The sequence below is a fragment of the Cajanus cajan genome, chromosome 1, assembly GCF_000230855.2.
Source record: "Cajanus cajan strain Asha chromosome 1, NIPB_CcT2T_4, whole genome shotgun sequence".
NCBI lineage: Eukaryota > Viridiplantae > Streptophyta > Magnoliopsida > Fabales > Fabaceae > Cajanus > Cajanus cajan.
The window spans coordinates 49093414-49115511 of record NC_138517.1 but is presented as its reverse complement, the minus strand read 5'-3'; the positions used below and the strand labels follow the sequence as shown (position 1 = coordinate 49115511).

The 22098-nt window shown below is 41.4% G+C and overlaps 2 protein-coding genes across 2 annotated transcripts; one reads left to right on the top strand and one right to left on the bottom strand.

Annotated features, from left to right (window-relative positions):
- Positions 1 to 1047: 1047 nt before the first annotated feature.
- LOC109790164 (Chaperone DnaJ-domain superfamily protein) lies at positions 1048 to 4386 on the top strand. Its single transcript, XM_020349280.3, has 3 exons — positions 1048 to 1619; positions 1928 to 1997; positions 3974 to 4386. Exons 1-3 carry the CDS (start codon positions 1219 to 1221, stop codon positions 4049 to 4051), a joined length of 549 nt encoding a protein of 182 aa, XP_020204869.2. The 5' UTR covers positions 1048 to 1218; the 3' UTR covers positions 4052 to 4386.
- A 16463-nt stretch (positions 4387 to 20849) lies between these two features.
- On the bottom strand, positions 20850 to 21878 carry LOC109790159 (uncharacterized). The gene has a single exon (XM_020349274.2). It carries the CDS (start codon positions 21876 to 21878, stop codon positions 20850 to 20852), a length of 1029 nt encoding a protein of 342 aa, XP_020204863.2.
- Positions 21879 to 22098: the final 220 nt, after the last annotated feature.

Genomic DNA, 22098 nt, shown 5'->3' with positions numbered 1-22098 from the left:
CATAGAATAACATCGTTATTGGTGTAGAGGTTTACTTGTGTGGTGTACAGGTTGATGTGCTCGTCTGGGTCTGTCGTAGCGGTCGAGGTGGAGAGGCTTCCATCCGAGAGGGAGTGGCGTCTCCATAATGCCATCCACAAAAGGATGACGGCAGAAGGTTGGTTGATCCCCCGCGACATGAGTAGGAGCATTGCTGACCTCATGGGTCGATTTGTGTGTCGGTGCATGAGAACGATGCGTGGCAGGCTTTGGAGTCGGTGTCCTATGCGCTATTGGCGGTTGAGAAATCGAGTGCCCCTCTTCCTCGTTTAGGTGACTCGGTTGAGGGGGTTGATCAGAGGTGCGCTGTGGTAGCTGAGCGCGGATACGCTCATTCTCGGCGCGCAACGCCGCTAGGCTGCTTCATTGGCAGTTCGCATCGCGGCTAGGTCAGTTTCGTGCTTGGCACGCATGTTTTGCAGATCGGCGGTGTGTTGTTGCCACATCTGCTCGACCTGCTCGATCAGCCTTCTCAATGCTGCTTCGTTGTCCATGGTAGTTGCGTGATCTAGGTCGTCTGTTGCGCGTCTGCTATGGCTTCTGGTAGAAACCATAAGAGTGGCCGATAAGAGCTGTCTTGATCGGTCCCACGGTGGGCGCCAAATGTTCTTACCGGGGATCTGAGGTAGAGTTGATCCGCTGGATAAGGTCGGTGAGCCTCCTTCGCTGGTACGTTGGTGTTCCAAGATGGGGGTGGTACCTGCAAAAGAGACTCCGATGCTAAAGTTAGTGTTTGTGGGTGTATGAGTCTCGTATAAGTAATGCACGTACCTTTTTGTGTATTAGGGTTTTGTTGGGCCTTGGGCCCGAGATCAGTTTATGACCTAATTGGATAGCGAGCCGATATCGCCTAGCGCGTGTCCGAGGTCGCGCTGTGATGCCGAGCTCAAACTCGGCATAGCGGTACGGATAGTACACATATTTAATTCATATTAAAAAAAAAAAACCAGTCAAAGACAGTTACTTGTAATAATTAATATTATAATTAAACCATTTAAATTTATACCCGAGGAAGAAAGAAGCGGCCACCGCAGTGCCACGACTCGCGCCATGAATAATCTCAATCTCCTCTTCCGATTCCCCCCATTCACCCAACTAGACAGAGATAGAACAATCCCTTCCTTTCCCCAAACAAAACGCCAAAAACCCTAAAAATCAAAAAAATCCAAACACAGCCAAATGGATCATTACAAGGTCCTCGGCTTGCACCGAACCGCGACCAAGGAAGAGATCAAAGCAGCGTTCAAGAAACTCGCGTTCCAGTTCCACCCCGACAAGCATTCGCAATCGCCCAAAGCCGTTAGGGAAAACGCCACAATTCGATTCAAGCAGGTCTCCGAGGCCTACGAGGTCCTCATGGACGATCGCAAGCGCGCCGACTTCAATTTCCGCCGGGGCTCCGCCGCCGGCGCCGGAAACAACTACTATTCGCAGTACAGCTACGGCTACGGCAGGAGTGGAGGCAGTTACGAGTATAAACCTAGGTCTGGTGGCAGTGGCGGTGGCTTCGCGTCCAAATTTGAACTCGCGCTTCGGATTTTGACGTCGCGGTCTTCGCTTCTCAATCTCGGTTTCGCAGCGTAATGCACTTTCCTTTTCTTCGTGACTGTGGCTGTTAATTAATAATGACTGATCGTTCAAGTCGAAATTTGATGTTAGGATGATCTACTAGATGCAAGAGATTGTACTTGTTAGTTGAATTGAAATTTGACACTTAAGCCCTGTTTTCGGTAAAGTTTGCTACAGAGTTAAATGAATTAAGTGTTTTTATCTCTGAGTAAGCACTGTTCTGGATTGTTTTTTATTATCTGTGAATTAATATCATGTGTTTAGTTGCTTTTGGTTTAAAAATGTACTGCCAATAATCTGATAAAAGAGTTTTATGCAGGGCTATATTAGGTGGGATAGTTGTCATTGATTCAAGCGGAGAATCCTTGTGGAGAGTGCAAAATTCTGGGGTAAGATTTTGGTTTTCTCCTTTTTTTTTTTTTTCTTAATCTTCCAATTTTGTTGTACCACATCCCAGCGTAATTGTTGCCTTTATTTCATTTTCCCATCCAAATTAAGTATGAAAGTTCATATCTTGCAACACATAATTGATTCATAAGCACAAATTTTTTCTTTGTTCTCAATCATGTGATCTTTGTTTGTTCATGTGATGAAAAATTTATTCAACTGATAAATCTTGCCTCAAAAGATGCTTACTAACTAAAAGGGAGATACGAAGATCATTTTATCTGGCAAAATTAGCTATTGGCTCATTAGTCATTCACCATATTACAGTTTTGTGGGAAATAACCATGATCAAAAACTATTCAAAAACTACGAACCCAAGAGGCATAGCAACAGATTTCTGGTGGAATGTTGTGTAGGAAGAACTCCCCATCTGGTTTGAGCTTGACAAGAATTGGTTCTTCAACTCTGGTCCAGTCTATACATTCTCTATTCTCTGTTTTCCTCCCTCTATACCTAAATCTCTAAATTCAACATCATTATTAGAAGGCTCTACAAATTCTCCTTGGTGCACCATTAAACATATTCGGCAACTCCTTCCAAGTAAACCTTCCTGCAACTTAACTCCCATGCAAAAGACAAACCTCTGCGAGCTGCCTTAAGTTTGCCCATATGAATGCTTGCTGCCTTGTTAAAAACCCACTCTGATGTGTTCATTAAAGCAGAAACTACAAAATCTTAAAATAGAAAGTTACTGATACTACTAGCTTTCTTCCAAATCCCGCTCCTCAACCAACTCCATGCTTACCTTCTATCCCATTTTTGCCCCACAATCAAATTTATCTCTCCTTCTGCTCCAATAGAACACCACTGTCGCTTTCCTCCCTCCATTGCTGCCACCTCGTCTAGGCAGTCACAAGAAAATCCCCTATGTGTGCGAGTTCCTTCCCACCTGAACTCTGGTTTATGTGAATCGTTACACTTGCTTTTTCCTTTACTTCTTTTCCCAGTGTTATGTACTTTAGTAATAGATGGCACTTATCACCACTCCTTTTCTGTGTTTTTCTGCTCTGAACCTGTTTTCTATCTGATTTAACGAGGTCCACACCACTGAAAAACCTTCTTTATGAAATCGCCGCATCCAAATTCACCTTAGGGTGAGTTATTTGTAAGGATAAAAATGGGGGTGAAATTTTCCTGGATATTTTTATCAGTAAGAAAACTGATCCATATTTGTTACCTCTATTTTTGCACCGATATCAAACTAAACCTTCCTTCCTTGCCTAGTTACCGGGTTTTGTCTTACCCAATGAAATTGAAGTATGAGGCATGGTTTGGGTAGGCTGATCTCTGTCCTGATTGATTGCAGTCAATTTAGCTTCTGCATTTTTAGAAATCTCTGCAGCTGATCTTGGAAATATGCTTCGTCCTGCTAAGTTTCTTTTCCCTCACACCCCATACCAGACCATCAACTAGCTACATTTATTCTGCATCAGGATCTTGCAAGAAACTATTAAGTGTGTTTGAAAATGATTTCGGAATGTAATTTATCACATCCAACAACCAACAGTCGTGGAAGCAAGCACTTGTAGCTTCAGTTAAGACGGGACTTTTCAAGTTAAATGTGCCTCTCGAAGCATGTATTTCCAAACACGCTGTAAATAATGTGGTAGAATAGAAAATAAATGAAAACTGGAGATTGACGGAAATCAACCCATCTGATTCGTGTATATGTTTACGTCACTTTCTGACTACTTAGTAATTCGCATGACATGCTTGTAATTATGGCATGGCAGAAAATGGCTTTATGTATTACTTTTAGTATTTCTTTTCAGTTAACACATTGAAAGGTTTGCTTACATTTCTAAAAGAAGTATTTAGTAAATGATTAATGGAAACTTCCTGTATGTTGTTTTAAGCTTCATGTTAACTTTATGGATAGGGATACTGAATTGTTCCTTTGTATTTATTTTGCACTCAGAAATCTTTTGAAGAAGCCATGAAGTCCATTGAGAAAGCCAAAGCGTATAGAGAAGATAACTTGAAGGAACGTCCTTGATTGAATTTGTCTGTTCCCGTTTCACCCGCCACCTGAAAGCTTCGTCACGTTTAATAAATAATGAATGATGAAGCTTTCATTTTTTTAGGTTTGGCTGGAAAAAGAAGAGTATGGAGAAATGCGATTATTCTTCTTTTTGTTTCTTTCTTATCTCCTGTAATTTTCTTATTGATCTGAAATTTACAATGTAAGTACTTGTTGTCTTGTTCCATGCACGGCCGATACTTGTAAAATACAAATTCATGTAAATAGATTACAGTACAGTACTACAGATGTCTCAACATTATAATGGATTATTATAAATATTTATTCACTTTCAGTCCAATTCATTTTCATCCCGTTACTTTTAATCTTTTTTATCGCATTATTTATAACATTTATGAGTGGGAGTCCGTAAACGCCAAAATGTCGTCAAATTAGTAAACTGTCATCTAATTCTTTTTTTTTTAGAATGTTGATATAACTAATCTAGTTATTGTATTTAATGATATTTTATTCATGGTCATGTTAATCAAATTTAAAATTATTTAGATTCTTCTAAATATGTTATTTAATAATAGATATTCATATGTATTTTGAATATTATTTTATACGTTAAAATAAAGTGATATGATGAATTAAATAAATATCATCAAGTATATTTGTTAAGTGTAGCACCTTATTATCTTATACACATTCCTTACTTGTTTATTTGCTAATTATGAAAATAAGGATAATTTTTTCGTGTATATTAAAAAGACATTGCTATAAGTAAAGTTCGTATTTAAGTTTTGTATCTCTTTATTTATCTTCACAATCTTCAAGATATCTACATCAAGATAAAAACTTGATTATTGAGTCTGGCTGTTTTATATTCACATATCCATCCAATGTGCACATGCACAAAAAGAACGAATAGAAGACTACAGAATATTGATTTCAACTAAGTTATATATCGATGGTAGAGTGTCCTATTAACAATCACAAATTTGACAAGACTATACGGGAGTTTAAGAATCATCTAATTGCACTATGTTAACATAGACCGTATAGATTTATTCAAAGATACTCTCTACCCCTTTTACAATTTATTAAAATTTAATTAAAGTTTTTTTGCAAATTACTTTTAAAGTAAAACAACAGAAAATTGAAATGTTATAAGATATTTTTCACAAAGAAAAATGGTTCACATTAAACTCTAGTCACATAAAAGAAATAAAACTAAAACTAATAGTAATTAAACAAAAGTTCACCTCACACTCCAAAAGGTCATAAAGGGTTTATAAATGATTGAAATATAAATGTACCGGGAATATACACCAACCGGTCAAAGTCAATATCGAACGCACCTCGTCGGTCTTGGAAAAGACCGAGATGCACCCAAAACGCAAAATATAGGCCGAGTACCCCCTTAGGCCAAGTACCCAATCAGACGAGTACCCATCAGGCCAATGAATAGGCCGAGTACCCCATCAGGCCGAGTACCCATCAGGCTAATGAATAGGCCGAGTACCCCCTCAGGTCGAGTACCTATCAGGCCAATGAATAGGCCGAGTACCCATCAGGCCAATGAATAGGTCGAGTACCCATCAAGTCAATGAATAGGTTGAGTACCCCCTTAGACCGAGTACCCCATCAGGCCGAGTACCCATCATGCCAATGAATAGGCCGAGTACCCATCAAGCCAATGAATAGGACGGATACCCCCTCAAGCCGAGTACCCCTCACGCCAATAAATAGGCCAGGTACCCCTCAGGCCAATGAATAGGCCAGGTAGCCCTCAGGCCAATGAATAGGCCGAAATATCCATTAGGCCAATGAACAGGCCGAACACCTCTTCGGCCAATGAACAGGCCGAGCACCCCCTCAACCAATGGACATGCTGAATACCCCTCGGCCGATGAACATACCGAATGGGTATTTGGCTATCACGAATTTTCATGAGGTAAAGTAAAGAAAATATTAATTACATTAAACACATCCACGTCAACTATAATCACTTCGCAAAACCTTGTGCACCAACCCAATAATCCAAAAAGCCCACCAGGCCCAAGAACATCACTATAAATATGGTATTGATGGGACTGATGGGACAGGTATGATTATTTAATACTGTCGCCACCGGCCCGAAACGGGCTTTCGGCATTCGCGAAGGATGGTTGGACTCGTTTATTTATTTAAAAATTGTGGATTGCTTAGAATGACTTATTCTCAAACTGAGACCTCGTCAAACGAGCAATTTTATTAAAAGGCTCACCAATCCATGTTAATCCCAAGCGGGACCCTCTATGGATTAGTGGTTTTCATAAAAATTGAGGGTTCGTGGAGTCGCCACCAATGTTTTACTCAAAACATTGGAAAAAGGGATAAGGCAATTGATTTTATAAATCAACTTTGGTCATTACAACCAGAGTCGGGTAAGGGAGTCGGTTACGCGTGGGGAAGGTGTTAGCACCCCACAGCGCCCCTTTCGGGTTCCCTATGACAGATTATTTCTAAAATAATAGCGTAAAATTACTAAATTACCCCTATTTATTATAAGCGATTATAAATTAACTATCTACATGGTGATAGTTTAAATATGCACACAGAAAGCAGTAAAAGGAAGGATTTAAGAAGAAACCTCTTGAAGCGTGCTTTTATATATTGAGTAAGACTGGGAAGCTTTTTGGCGTTCCCTCGCTCTACAAGCTCGCTCGCTCCTTCCTAAAAACTTTTGACTATGGAAATCCGGAGGATTTCCCTTCGACTAGGTTCGAATCTCCAAGCTAAGTGCTCGGAATTCCGGAACTTCGTCGGATCGACTCCCAGAGAGATTTCTAGGGCAGAACACTGCTCAAAAACCCCAGAATCCTCAAGGAGGGAGTCAAAACTGAGTGAAAAAAGTGTGGAGGAACGTCCAAATGACGTCCTATATATAGGAGTGAGGCGCAATACGGCCTCTGACATCAATACGGCCCGTACCAAAATTTTGAACTACGGTACGGCCGTATTGAATTTGGTACGGCCGTACTGAAGTTCAAAAACTTCAATACGGCCGTATTGAGTTCAGTACGGCCGTATTGTAGTTCAAAATGTTCAGTACGGCCGTACTGAACCTCTAGGAGGCCGTATTGATCTTCAATCCTCCCACATTCTTATTTTAAGCTACTCTAAGACCTCTAAACCTACAGACAATCATCCTAAAGTCTTCCAGGGTCTTCTAGGAGTCCTTTTGGCTGACTTTCCTTCAGTCTTCGAGAGTCTTCGAGTCTTATTTCCGACCCGGACAATTTCAGGGGTCTACAGCTGCCCCCCCTTTACTTAGTCGGACGGCCTTTTGGTGTACCGGCTGACAAGTAAAGGAGTTGACCCAATTGTCCGGGTGATGCGCCGACCTTCTGACTTGTAGCGTCTTCCGGTGGAAAATTGTCGAGTAGCCTCTCCAGGTTTTGCTTTGCTTGCTGCCCAAGCTGTAAGCTGTGAGTACCGCCTCTCTAGGCTTAGCTTCACTCTTTGTTCGAGCCGGAAGCTAAGTACCCTTGTGACGACGGTAGCAGTGTGAGTTTCGCCTTTCCAGGCTTAGTCTCGCTCTTTGTTCGAGCCGGAAACTAAGCACCTTTGTGACGACGGTGAGCAGTGAGAGTTTCGCCTCTCCAGGCTTTGCTTTGCTTGTTGCCCAAGCTGGAAGCTGCAAGTACCGCCTCTCCAGGCTTAGCTTCACTCTTTGTTCGAGCCGGAAGCTAAGTACCTTTGTGACAACGGTAAGCGGTGAGTACCCCCTTTCCAGAGATAGCTTCGCTCATTGCCCGAGCCGGAAGCTGCATACCTCCGTGTTTGTGACGACGGGGGTAGCGTGAATATCTCCTTTCCAGGGATTTGTGATGATTTTGTCTCCACAGTCCACGATGCTGCTTCGACGGTTGTTTCTGATTTTGTGCCACTAGGGGCTGGATAACGCAGGGATCCGTCTAGGGGATGTGCAGTTACTCATAGGTTCTTGTGTCCCAACTTTCCATTGCGTAGTTGGTGCCCACTGGGGAATTTCTGATTCCTTTGGGGTGCAGACACAAAGATGCCCTTTCTGATGTGAGCGGTGCCTTATGATTGGCTGACGTCCTTTGACGTTGGTGGAGTATCCCGGTTGTCCTTATTCGGGTAACTCTTTTTAATTTTTGGATTTTTTGCTGCCTCTGTGTAGGCTGTTATCCGCTGGGGATTCTGGATGTTGATTTTGTCTCCACAGTCCACGATGCTGCTTCGACGATTGTTTTTGATTTTTGTGCCGCTGAGGGCTGGATAACGCAGGGATCCGTCTAGGGGATGTGCAGTCATTCACAGGTTCCTGTGCCCCAACTTGCATTGCATTGTTGGTACCCTTGGGGAATTTCTGACTCCTTGGGGTATTGACACAGATGCTCTTTCTCTCTGAGTTTGAGCGATGCCTTATGTTTGGCTGACGTCCTTTCGACGTTGGTGGAGTATCCCGGTTATCCTTGTTCGGGTGTCTCTTTTGGATTTTCTGGTTTTGTAGCCTTTGTGTAGGCTGTTATCCGCTAGGGATGTTGACATGTTGATTTTTTGACTGGCCTCTTCTGTTAGGCAGATAGTCTTGATGTTCGATGTTTTGGCGGGATGCCAAATTCCGCTTGGGGAATTTTATTAATCTTTTTGATTTTCTTCCCCTTTTGTGGGGATGCCTCTCGAATAGGCGATCATCCACTGGGGATTGATGTTGATTGGCCTCTTTTGTTAGGCAGATCATCTTGACGTTCATTTGTTAGGCTGAGAGCCAAATTCCACTTGGGGAATAGTTTATTGGTCTTCCTTTTGTAGAAATGCCTCTTTAGTAGGCGATTGGGGATTTGAAGTTTTTATTCATCCCAGAGTATTATTTAGAAAGCCTCTTCAGGCTTAGCTTCACCCATCGCTTTTGAGTTGGAAAGCTATCCTCCATTGGGGAAGTTTAAAGTCCTTAGACATTTTTCTTGGATGATCAGGCCTCCTTTGGGGATTTCGCTGATCGCATTCTGATAGCTTTCACTGGGGAATTTGGCCCGTGAGTGTAAGCTTGAGATATCTCTGGGGAATCGAGCCTTTCTAGGCCCAACTATTCTGAAGGAAGAGTATTGTTTCTGTGAGCCTCTTCAGGCTCAATTATTCTGAGGGAGTATTCTTTCTGCGAGCCTCTCCAGGCTCAATTATTCTGAAGGAGTATTATTTCTGCGAGCCTCTCCAGGCTCAATTATTCTGAAGGGAGTATTCTTTCCGCGAGCCTCTCCAGGCTCGATTATTCTGAAGGAGTATTATTTCTGCGAGCCTCTCCAGGCTTAGCCTCACTCAATGCCTGAGTCGGAGAGCTACTTTCCACTGAGGAAGTCCGAAGTCCTTTGACTTGGATATATTACTTGGATGATCGTACTTCCTTTGGGAGATTTTGACGATCTTGCTTTGAAAGCTCTTGTTGGATATTGGCTTCATGAGCTGAGGTTCCCTTTGGGGAGTATTATTTCTGCGAGCCTCTCCAGGCTCAATTATTCTGTACGAGTATTTTTTCGGCAAGCCTCTCCAGGCTCAGTTATTCTGTATGATTTGTTGGATTTTCTGTATTTTGCCCTTTTTTCGATTTTGGCTTTTTCTGTGTTTTTGCCTTTTTTGTTGATTTTGGCTTTTTCTGTGTTTTTGCCTTTTTTGTTGAGTTCGGCTTTTTCTGTATTTTTGTTGATTTCTGTATTTTTGCCTTTTTTGTTGGTTTTGGCTTTTTCTGTATAGAAATGTCTCAGTTATTCTGAGAGAGTATTATTTCGGCGAGCCTCTCCAGGCTCAATTATTCTGAGAGTATTATTTTGGCGAGCCTCTCCAGGCTCAGTTATTCTTAAAGAGTATTATTTCAGCAAGCCTCTCCAGGCTCAGTTATTCTGTATGAGTATTGTTTCGGCAAGCCTCTCCAGGCTCAGTTATTCTGTATGACGCTGTTGATTTTCTGAATCTTTGCATTTTGTTTGCTGCTGTCATACACAAGCAATTTTTCTATTTTTTCTATTTTATGCAATTGCCTCATGATGAGGTCTTTGAATGTGCAATTAATTGTGCGCGATGCACAAAATGCAAGTTTAATTTATTTTATTTTTGGAAAAATGAATGGCTTCCCCTATCCTCTTCTTCTTGGAGGAATTTTGTCATTGATGTGAGGGAGGATCTCTGTTATTGCCAATACGGCCGTTATTCATTTTAGTATGCCCGTATTGAATTGAAAATTTGTTCATAACCCTAATTTTGGTACGGGCATACTGAACATGATACGGGCGTATTGTTTTTCTGAAGTTTATATATATATATTTTTTGTTTTTTTCAATAAACAGAGAATAAGTGATCTTCCAGTACACCTATCATCTGTATGCATGTATGCAGTATGATGCACCTAATTCTATTTGATTCTTTTTTCAAAAGAATTAACCGATGCGTTTTTGTGTTTGGATTTTGCCATTCCTCCAGACGGACTGTTCGCTGCCGACTTCTGTAACCGAGGAATGATGCGTATTATATTTGAGATTTGGTGTCATCAACCAAATGATCCTTCCCTTTCTTTAGAAGATGTGTCAACCCTCCTATTGACCACTATATCTCCATGTTTCCACTAGATTATTCAAAAATCGTTGGGACAAGAGAGAAAAGAAGGAAATGGTATATTTTTCAAAAGTTTGTGTTTTAGAGGGGATTGTTTTATTTTTGAAAAATGGATTTTGTAAGAATGGCTGGCCATGGTAGGCTTATGTGTTTAGGCTTGTTCGATTAAACACTTATGAGGTTAAGCACATCTTTGTTATTAATGATTGTGTTTTGACAACTTGGATAGCTTTTCTTGAGCCCCTTGTTGAATTCAATTGATGGTACCATCATGGATTTATTTTGTTTTTCTTTTTTGACGGCCCTAACTTTTGCCTAAAACACCCATTTGTGATGTCTTAGCGGGCTTTTGTTTTTGTTCATTATTTTGTAACCCTAATTTTTTCCTAGGTCACCCTTTTCGTGGGATTCCTAGCGGGTTTTTGTCTTAACCCTAACTTTTGCCTAGGTCACCCTTTTGTGGGATTCCTAGCGGGTCTTTTGCTCTTATTTTTGCGCAGTCCCCTTTTTGGGTTTCCTGCCGAGCTTATTATCTTTAGGATTTCTTTTATCCATGATGGCACTTATTGATGCCAAGAAAAGGTGCTCCAAGCTGTCATGCACACTTCCACATAAAAATGATGCGGGTTTATTGATTATTAAGACGATTTTAACCTCACTTATGTTCATTCAAACAGGGTTAAATAATGTGGTTTAGAATTTTATTGCAAGCAAGAAAAGAAGCAATAAGAAATTAATGAAGAATGATTTTATTATAATCGCAGCGGAAACATGTGCCCTATCGAGGCTCGGGGGTCGGGCTGTCCCCGAGGAGTGATCTCTAATAGTCACTGAGTCTATACATCCCTATTAGAAGGAAAAGGACACTTGATGACGACAGCTGGCCTTGACGTTTGTGAACCAGCCTTCCTAAAGATCTGGCTTAAAGAACGTCGAGAAGGATCTTGATTCCTCTTCGTTCTTTGATCTTTGTTAGGGTTGTATCCTAACCCTTGTTTCCCCGGATTATCCTTGATAATGGGTAGCTCCGGGATTCCTTGGGAGTCCTTGCCTAATCCTTGTCTTGGCAAGTATCCGTTCTTTGTGAGCATATGAGCTACCTTCTTCATTTCTCGGGGAAACGTTTCGACATTGGCGATTTCCAATGCTTGGAAGGCGGTTTCTAAAGCTTCCTCTGCTGCATCCACATAAAGTATGTTGGATGGCTTGCTGATGAGTATGTCATCTTTAGCTTGTTCGGTCACCAGTTTGTCACCCACTATGAACTTGACTTTCTGGTGGAGCGTAGAAGGAATAGCTTTCGCATCATGAATCCAAGGTCGGCCGAGGAGACAGCTGTATGCGGGAGTGATATCCATCACTTGAAATTCGACGTTGAAGATAGTGGGTCCAATTTGGATTGGAAGATTGATTTCTCCCACTACTTCTCTTTTAGAACCGTCGAAAGCTCGAACGATCATGTTGCTCGGGCGCGTTTGGACTCCCTTGATTGCCAATTGCTTGAGTGTTCTTTTTGGCATCACTTTCAAGGAAGATCCATTATCTACCAAGACTTTTAGCGATGTGATACTCCTTGCACTTTATAGAGATGTGCAAGGGCTTGTTGTGGTTTGATCCCTCGGTGGGGATTTCTTCATCGATGAAGGTGAGGTGATCATTAGCCGTGATGTGACTAACAATCCCCTCAAACTCGTCTTGGGAGATAGTGTGCGACACGTATGCCTCGTTCAAGACTTTCGACAGAGCTTGCCGATGCGGTTCGGAGCATAGGATCAACGACAACAGAGTAATCTTTGCTGGCGTCTTATGAAGTTGATCCATGATGGAGTACTCGCTCTGTCGGATATATTTTAACAGTTTGTCTGTCTCCTCCTCGGATTCCTTATTTTCCTCAGTTTTTTCTTCTTTTTCTTTCCCTTTATTCTTGGGAGCTTTGTCATGAAGATCTTCGGGAGTGTAGATCCTGCCACTCCTAGTCATGCCCCCAAGTCCAGCGATGTTGGAGATATCGCTGTCGGCAGAAGAGTGGATGTCGTATATCCACGGCACAGCCTTATTTGATTCGTAGGGGAAAGGTCTTGGAGCAGTGATCCTTAATGGTGTTGGACCTTCCCCTTTATTTATCTTGATTACCAACAACGGAGTTGATGTGCGCTCGCTTGGCGCGGTTGTTGGCTTACACTTGATGACGAACGGCGTGCGATCCATTTTTGAACATACGCATCGATTTAATCCTTTCTTTTTATTTATGTTTATTAATGAATTACTAGGAGGGATGTATGAAATGAATGATTCCTAGATCCCTCCATGATCTATATGCATGAGATGATGATGTTGAATATGCATGCATTGTGTTTATTGAACTAAGCATTATCATGTTTTTAGGATTTTCCTAAGATGATGCATGATATTGCTTGGTTTGGGTAAATACATATTTTTCTTTTGAATATTTTGTATCTTTTTTTGTATTTTTTGGGTGAAAAGGGAAACTACCTATATGAATGCAATGAAGGTAGATGTTAACACCATGTACTAGAAGATCTTTATTTCTATTTATTCTTTTCATTTAAAAAAGAATGTTGTATGTTTAAAAGGTGCAAATGTATGCTCATACAATGTCACATAAAAATGCACAAACAATTCACTCATCCACGAACAGTCACGAGCGAATTACGAGGTAGGGGTCTCCTGCAGAAAAGTGCATATTCAAGGAGGATCTAACTGTTCTCACTTGGTCAAAGGCCCCCAAGGTGCCCCCATTATAGGGACCCAATTCCTCTCGTCGTAGGTCGATGGAAAGCTCCAACGCACCGTCGGACTCAAGTTCATGGTTATCACCTTGAGTGATGCTTTTCGACAACGGTCTCATAGGCTCCTATAAACCCATCAACCGGCCGTACTAACATCCACTCCCTATGGATTACCACTCATGCCCCCGGGTATAGAGGGAACTGTTGTGTGCAAAGGTTTGTGTGCAATTTATTCCAAACAATTTGCGGAATTTTAAACAAACAACAGTTATTTAAAGCCAAATAGATAAACATGTTATCATACAAGCAAGGGGTAATGAAGTAATTTTAACTATTATTTGTTAAAAATAATCTGTCACTAAATGGGACTGACTCTCAAGGCTTCCCCAGTGAAGTCGCCATCTGTCGCCACCGGCCCGAAACGGGCTTTCGGCATTCGCGAAGGATGGTTGGACTCGTTTATTTATTTAAAAATTGTGGATTGCTTAGAATGACTTATTCTCAAACTGAGACCTCGTCAAACGAGCAATTTTATTAAAAGGCTCACCAATCCATGTTAATCCCAAGCGGGACCCTCTATGGATTAGTGGTTTTCATAAAAATTGAGGGTTCGTGGAGTCGCCACCAATGTTTTACTCAAAACATTGGAAAAAGGGATAAGGCAATTGATTTTATAAATCAACTTTGGTCATTACAACCAGAGTCGGGTAAGGGAGTCGGTTACGCGTGGGGAAGGTTTAGCACCCCACAGCGCCCCTTTCGGGTTCCCTATGACAGATTATTTCTAAAATAATAGCGTAAAATTACTAAATTACCCCTATTTATTATAAGCGATTATAAATTAACTATCTACATGGTGATAGTTTAAATATGCACACAGAAAGCAGTAAAAGGAAGGATTTAAGAAGAAACCTCTTGAAGCGTGCTTTTATATATTGAGTAAGACTGGGAAGCTTTTTGGCGTTCCCTCGCTCTACAAGCTCGCTCGCTCCTTCCTAAAAACTTTTGACTATGGAAATCCGGAGGATTTCCCTTCGACTAGGTTCGAATCTCCAAGCTAAGTGCTCGGAATTCCGGAACTTCGTCGGATCGACTCCCAGAGAGATTTCTAGGGCAGAACACTGCTCAAAAACCCCAGAATCCTCAAGGAGGGAGTCAAAACTGAGTGAAAAAAGTGTGGAGGAACGTCCAAATGACGTCCTATATATAGGAGTGAGGCGCAATACGGCCTCTGACATCAATACGGCCCGTACCAAAATTTTGAACTACGGTACGGCCGTATTGAATTTGGTACGGCCGTACTGAAGTTCAAAAACTTCAATACGGCCGTATTGAGTTCAGTACGGCCGTATTGTAGTTCAAAATGTTCAGTACGGCCGTACTGAACCTCTAGGAGGCCGTATTGATCTTCAATCCTCCCACATTCTTATTTTAAGCTACTCTAAGACCTCTAAACCTACAGACAATCATCCTAAAGTCTTCCAGGGTCTTCTAGGAGTCCTTTTGGCTGACTTTCCTTCAGTCTTCGAGAGTCTTCGAGTCTTATTTCCGACCCGGACAATTTCAGGGGTCTACAAATACAATAGTTGTCGCAACCTGAAAATTTCCAATCTCGCGACTAATGGTTTAGACATCCTTTTGAAAGTCTCATCAATTAAGGAATGCCCGGACACTAGACTAATCCCTAATTAATGGTTTTGAAAAATGAGTTCATGAAGTTGCCACTAATTTTTTACTCAAAACATTGGAAAAAGAAAAGGTTTTTAAAAACTCAATAATGGCCTTGATAACCAGAATTGGGTTCGGGGGTCGGTTACGTGTAGGGAAGGTATTAAGAACCCCTACAACGCCCTTAATTAGTACTCTATGGTGAAGTTAACATTATAAATGATAATAATAGAAATACTAAATCCCCTTTTATTAATAATTATTTACATGCTTGAAATTTAAATTATACAATTAACCCTAAAATGTCTACATGATTATTTTTATTATAACAATATTTATTATAGATAAAAAAAAAAAGAGAAAGAGATTAACTGAAATACCTCTTGAATGAGCTCTATTGAATCTTCGAAACAGGAAGATTCTAGGTGCTTTGTGGCAACCTTTCACACTACAATGCCTCACAAAATCTCAAGAAATACAAAAGAGAGAGAGAGAAAGAAAAAAGAGAGAAATTTCGAGCTCTCAAGAGTCTGGACGAAATTTTGGAGTCCGGAGAACTGTGCCCAAGCTGTCTATTTATAGACTTCAGAAAGTGTCCAGAATGGCCCGTTCTACAACCGGAACAGCCCATTCTGGATCTGATTGTTCCGTGTAAATTTTGTAACTGGAACGACCCGTTCTGAAACTAGAACGGCCCGTTCCAGCGATGAGATTAACACAATGTTGGTTAGGTTGGAACGGCCGTTCCAAAGAAGGGTTTTTAGTCCCTTTTCATAACTTGGAGCGGCCTGTTCCAGTTTGGGAACGGGTCGTTCCAGTTAAGGTTTTAACCCCCTTTTTATGAGCTTGGAACGACCCATTCCAATTTAGGAACAACCCGTTCCAAACTAGGGTTTTAGGCAATTTTTAGGAACTTGGAACGGTCCGTTCCAAATTGGGAAGGACCCGTTCCGATTTTGCAACAGTCCGTTCCAAGTTACTAAAGCCAACTTGTTTGGGCTTTTGGGCCTTCTAATGTCCTGTCCTATTGTTTGCATGCCTCGGGAGCTCCTTCCCTTCATAACAGCGGTCCATTTCCTTATTTGTATTCCCCCGGACGAAATTGGGTGTCTACAGCTGCCCCTCTTTACTTGTCCTTTGGAATAGTAATGTGTTGCTTTTCCAAAGGCAAGTAAAGATGTAGACATTTCGTCCGGGTCTTCTCTTTATCTCTTTGGTGCTTCTGCGTTGTTTCATGGTAGTGTGTTTCTTTATTTGTAGCTTGTTAAAGAAGGAGTATATTCTTAGCTCAACCTCTCCAGGCTGGACTGATATTTAGGGCTTCAGCCGGCCCACTTTAAGGTCAGATAAACCCTCTTTGTTTGTTGAAGTAGTTTTGTAGCTCAGCCTCTCCAAGCTGGACTGATATTTTAAGGCTTCAATCGGCCCACTCTAAGGTTAGATAACCCTCTTTGTTGTTGAAGTAGTTTCGTAGCTTAGCCTCTCCAAGATGGACTGATATTTTAAGGCTTCAGCCGGCCTCCTCTAAGGTCAGTTAACCCTCTTTGTTGTTGAAGTAGTTTCGTAGCTCAGCCTTTTCAAGTTGGACTGATATTTTAAGGCTTCAGCCGACCTCCTCTAAGGTCAGGTAACCCTCTTTTTTGTTGTAGTAGTTTCGTAGCTCAGCCTCTCCAAGTTGGACTGATATTTTAAGGCTTTAGCTGGCCCACTCTAAGGTTAGGTAACCCTCTTTTTTGCTGATGTAGTTTTGTAGCTCAGCCTCTCCAAGCTGGACTGATATTTTAAGGCTTCAGGCAGCCTACTCTAAGGTCAGGTAACCCTCTTTTTTTGTTGAAGTAGTTTCGTAGCTTAGCCTCTCCAAGCTGGACTGATATTTTCAGGCTTCAGCCGGCCTAGACTAAGGTCAGGTAACCCTCTTTTTTTGTTGATCTTGTACTAGTTTTCGAGATCTAGCAACCCTTTCCGTGCTTGTACTTGATGTCTTCTTGTTGGTGTTGTGGGATGAAAGGCTGCCCCCAAGTGAATGGGTAGGAGATGTTTGATGTGTCCCTATGTTGGTGGGCAGAGAAGTGGATGGCTGGCAGGTATTCCAATGTTTCCCCTACCACTTGAGTATTGTGATGCCTCTCCAGGCGCTTGCTTGTGGTAGGTTTCTTTTTTTTTTTGAATTTCCTTTTTGTTTAGCTTTAACTTTTTCATATTTGAAGCTTGCTTTTTTCTGCTATTTTTTCTTAAATGCTTCGGCTTTTTTTAACATGTACGAAGCTTGCCTCTTTTTGTCTATGACTTGTCATTGTAAGGGATTTACTTGACCCTGTCTAATCTCTGTTGTGAGGGAATTTTGGGAAATGAATGAAGATTGAGAGGGGGGAACAAACCCTTTTATTATTAATTTTTTATTTTTTCCATAAATTTATTATTATATATATATATATATATATATATATATATATATTTTAAAAGAAATACCTTTCCTTATGTTCGTGCAGTATGCATGCGACTTTTGTCCTAAATGCAAATTCATTTTTTCATTTTCAGGAAATCCAACCTGCCCATATACTAGGATGATCTATTGCTTTTCGTTCCTTTGATTGTCGAGAAACTTTCTTTATCCCCGTTTTATCGCTCTTCTCTTGTCATGGGTAGTATTTTTTTGGTGAAGAATGTTTTTCGACCCTTTAGTAAGAGATGTTTCGCCCGTTTTCCTGTGAGTATTCACAACTTTCCGTGTATTTGTCCAATTTTATCTTAATGCCATGTAGGTCAAAAGGGAAGAGGAAAAAGGGATATATACATATCTTTTGCAAAAGCTTTGTTAAAAAGGATTTTTTCTGAGAATGGTTTTTAGAAGAATGGCTGGCCGAGGTAGGCAAGTGGTTTAGGCTGATGATGAACAAGCACCTCCAAAATGAGTAAATCATTATTCGCATTAGCTCATTATTTCCTTTAAAATTAAGCGATGACCTGGATTGCGTATTGATTAAATGACCTTCCTAAGCCGTCTTTCAGTTTTCAGCTCGGGGTGTTACTTTGTCCTAACTTTTGCCTAGGCTACCCTCTTTGTTTGTGGGTCTCCTAGCGGACATTTTTTTTTATCCTCACTTTTGCCTAGGATACCCTTTTTGTTTATGGGTCTCCTAGCGGACCTTTGTTTTTTTGCAGCATTTGTGATCATCTTTCATTTCTTCATTAAAGGGGAATGCCCCTTACGCTAATTTTGTTTGGACTTTTATTCGCAAGTCATGCTGAATTTGATTGATTTTTTATGTGTCCCTTATCGCATATTAAGCCATTTTTTGTAATGACATCCTTATTTCGAATGCACTTGTTCCTTTAAGGTTTGTTAACGAGGCTTAGAGTAGGTAAAAGGGAGAAGAGAAATGGAAATAAAAACATGGCATTAAAGTAGAATCTTCAATTTACACGTGCCCATTTAGTCTATCTTGAGGGCCTGAACATGTCTCAAGTTCGTGATTCATATACAGGAATACGAGAGAAGACATTCTTCAACAGGATCTAGTTGACTTAATCACCAAAGTCATCCCACAGGTTACTTGGATACTTGCGCTCTGAAAGATTTCGTATAGAGCAGGGGTGGTCGTCCCTCCCTTCCTGGGTTCTGTCGTTGGCTGGTACCCCAAGCCTCGTCGCCCTGGGTTGCCTATGTAGTTCAGGAACTCTTTTACCCCTTGAGCACTCTTTCCAAGTTCTTGTCCCGATCGATAGCCATTTTTGAATAAGATTCGTGCTGCCGGGTTCTTGTTTGAATTCTTTTCTACATGAGCGATTTCCAGTGCTTGGAAGGCCGTTTCCAATGCTTCTTCGGCCGCATCTACATATGGAACAGTCAGCGGTTTGCTGATAATCATATCCTCCTCCGCTTGAACGACTACTAGCTTATTATCCACTACGAACTTGACCTTCTGATGAAGCGTGGAGGGTACTGCCCTTGCTTAGTGTATCCATGGCCTTCCCAAGAGATAGCTATAAGCGGGCGCAATATCCATTACTTGGAATTCTACGTTGAAAACTGTGGGTCCCACTTGAATGGGTAGGACGACTTCTCCCATCACTTCTCTTCGAGACTCGTTGAAAGCTCGAACGATCATATTGCTTGGTTGCATCTGAGCTTCTTTAACCATTAGCTTGTCAAAGGTGCCTTTAGGCAACACGTTCAGCGAAGACCCGTTATCTACCAAGACTTTGGTGATGAGAAAATCCTTGCACTTTACGGATATATGCAATGGTTTATTGTGGTTCGGTCGACCATTGGGTATCTCATCGTTGGTGAAGGTTAAATGATCGTTAGCCGTGAGGTGTCTCACGATCCCTTCAAACTTGTCTTGGGATATGTGGTGTGCCACGTAGGCCTCATTCAAAACTTTCAACAGAGCCTTTCGATGTGGTTTAGAGCACATGATCAGCGAAAGTAAAGTGATTTTTACGGGGGTATGGTTAAGCTGATCAATGATGGAATATTCGCTTTGTCGAATGAACTGAAGAAATTCATCTTCTTTATCGCACTCCGTTCTTCCTTCCTCTTTGTCCTTTCCTTTCGGGGATTTATTTCCGAAGTCCTTGGAGGTATAAATGCGTCCACTTCTAGTCATTCCTCGGATCCCGATGATATTCGATGATTCTAACGACGACAAGTTTTGAATATCATAAACCCATGGTACTGCCTTGTCGCTTTCGTAGGGGAAAGGACTTGGCACTCAGACGGTAAGCTTGGGCGCGTTTTGCCGTTTGTTTTCTCCAGTATTTGCTGAATTTTCATGCAGTGCTTCCTGATATGAAACCTCGAGTTTGCATTTGACGATAAACGATTTCATTATCTAGTTAACATGTACAGATTAGATTTTCCTTTTTATTCCTTATAAATTTACCATAAAAGTGTATGTTCTAAATGAAATGCAATTTAGGATGCAAAGACAATCGAGGAATTCAACAAATATCATTCTCATTGATTTGTTTGTTTAGTGAACATTCATCACGCAATGCTTTTCAGTATGTTTTGGCAAAAACGTAGGAGTCTGAAGAAACTCAAGCTAGGTTGGCACATAGGTACGCTATCTTCTGCATCCAAAACATGCCTCTTCATTCCCTCTACTTGTTCGTGGACTGCCATGCTCATGTGATCGCAGACAGAGCGTGTTTCTTTGGCCTTCTCCTAATAGTATCCATTCATTGTTTTCATCTCATGTACCGCCTTTAGAGCTTTATCTCTTTGACGGGTGATTTCCTTGAGTAGCTCAAGCCCCCTTTCTTCCTTTTGTCGAAAATCAATGATGGTCGCGGCTTGTTCTTGCATGATCTCCCATCAGAATTGAGCTTCACTTTGGGCCTTGAATATTTCTCTCTGGGCTTTCTCTTTTGCTAGTGTCTCTTCTTGGAGTCTGTCTTTGAGTTGTGCTACATTTGACGAAGTTTCCATAAATGGCCTGCCTGAGTGAACTTTTGGAGTTTTCACTGGCTGGACATTTATATCGGCACATTCATCCTTTAGCCTCTCAATCTCCATGTCTTTTTTCTTACATTTCTTTTGCAAACCATCAATGCACATCTTGGATTCCTCATCCTTTTCTTTGAGAGCTTTTATCTGGGCTTCCAGAATTTCTATCTTTTTGATCAGGGGATCAATTTGATGTTGTTCGTTCTGGGCTACCGTCTTGGTCATGTTCGTGGCTTCACCTTGATTTATCCATTTTCGATAATCATCTGAGGCGGTCACCTGAGGTTTACCGAGCTCGCTATCTCCAAAATAAAGTGGCCTCTTCCAAGCCTCTCGTATGGTGTTAACTTGTGATTGCTGCCCTGAGGTATAAGAAGCAAATGCCGCCGAAGTCTTCTTGATTTGGTAGAGTTTGTGTCCTTCCAAGTTGTCTTAACACCAACTTTGGGGAGTAGGCTATGCATCCTCTTAATCCCATCAAAGGTAGGCTAGAGAACTGGCCACACCGTACTAACACGTGACTCGATCTAAACCAGGGGCACATCCATGTGAAAGTGTTTTCAGTGCATCCCTCCATTTCAGCTTTCCACGCCATGGCATACTTCCATGATGATGGAATCCTAGGGAAACTTCTTAATGGGTCAGGAAATTTTCCCATATGGTTCTTGGCGAAGAAATGAGTGTATGCCCACACATAAAGGAGTGGATTGCACCATCTCATCTGTTTTCCTGATTTTTGACGGCAAAGGTCGATTGCGAGCAAGGTATCGACGAGGATGGAAGGTACAAGGCTGTTGGAGCGGGCGTCCCAAGCAAGGAAGGCGTCGATTGCGGCATGATCTACCACCTTCTCATGAAAGGGGAAGAGGATTATCCCAAACAAGATTAAGGCTAGGGTCTTGTTGAAGGTTATCCAATTCTTTTGGTGACCCAGAAGGGAAAGATGTTCTTCCAAAATGGAAAGCTTCCATCCTTTGACTACTCCATTGCCTTCTAGAATGGACAAGTGAGAGGGTAAGCCAATTAATTTAGCCACCTTATCAGAGGATATACGTCCTTCTTGAACAAAGAAAACTCCTCCCGACTTGGGCCACTTAGTCATTAGGTCATACTCCTCTATAGTGGGCACTATATCAAAGTGTGGGAATCGGAAGCAACGAAACTCTGGCTCCCAAAAGTGTATCAAAGCTCTCATGAAAGCAGGGTCCACAGGTATTCTCAACAAGTCGAGGATTCTTCCGTAACATTTTTCAAATTCTGTTTTGGCTTCTTTTGGCATCGAGGCACATATCTCATTTACTCGAGGCATTGCAGGATTTGGAATGTTCACCTTCCTCAACGGTCCACTCATGCTACTATCTATAGCTTCCATATCTAAAAAAAATGGTTTATCATCCTAAAAGAAATGATGGGGGGTTTGTCTACCTACTTTTATCATGTTTCCTTCTAAGATTTATGATGCGAAAGGAAAAATAGAACATATGGAAAGGCATTCTTTTTTTTTGTTTATTTTTTTTGAGTTATTACCCCCTTAATCTCAATCATTTGGAAAATGATATAATAAATGCAACAAACATATGCTCATACAGATG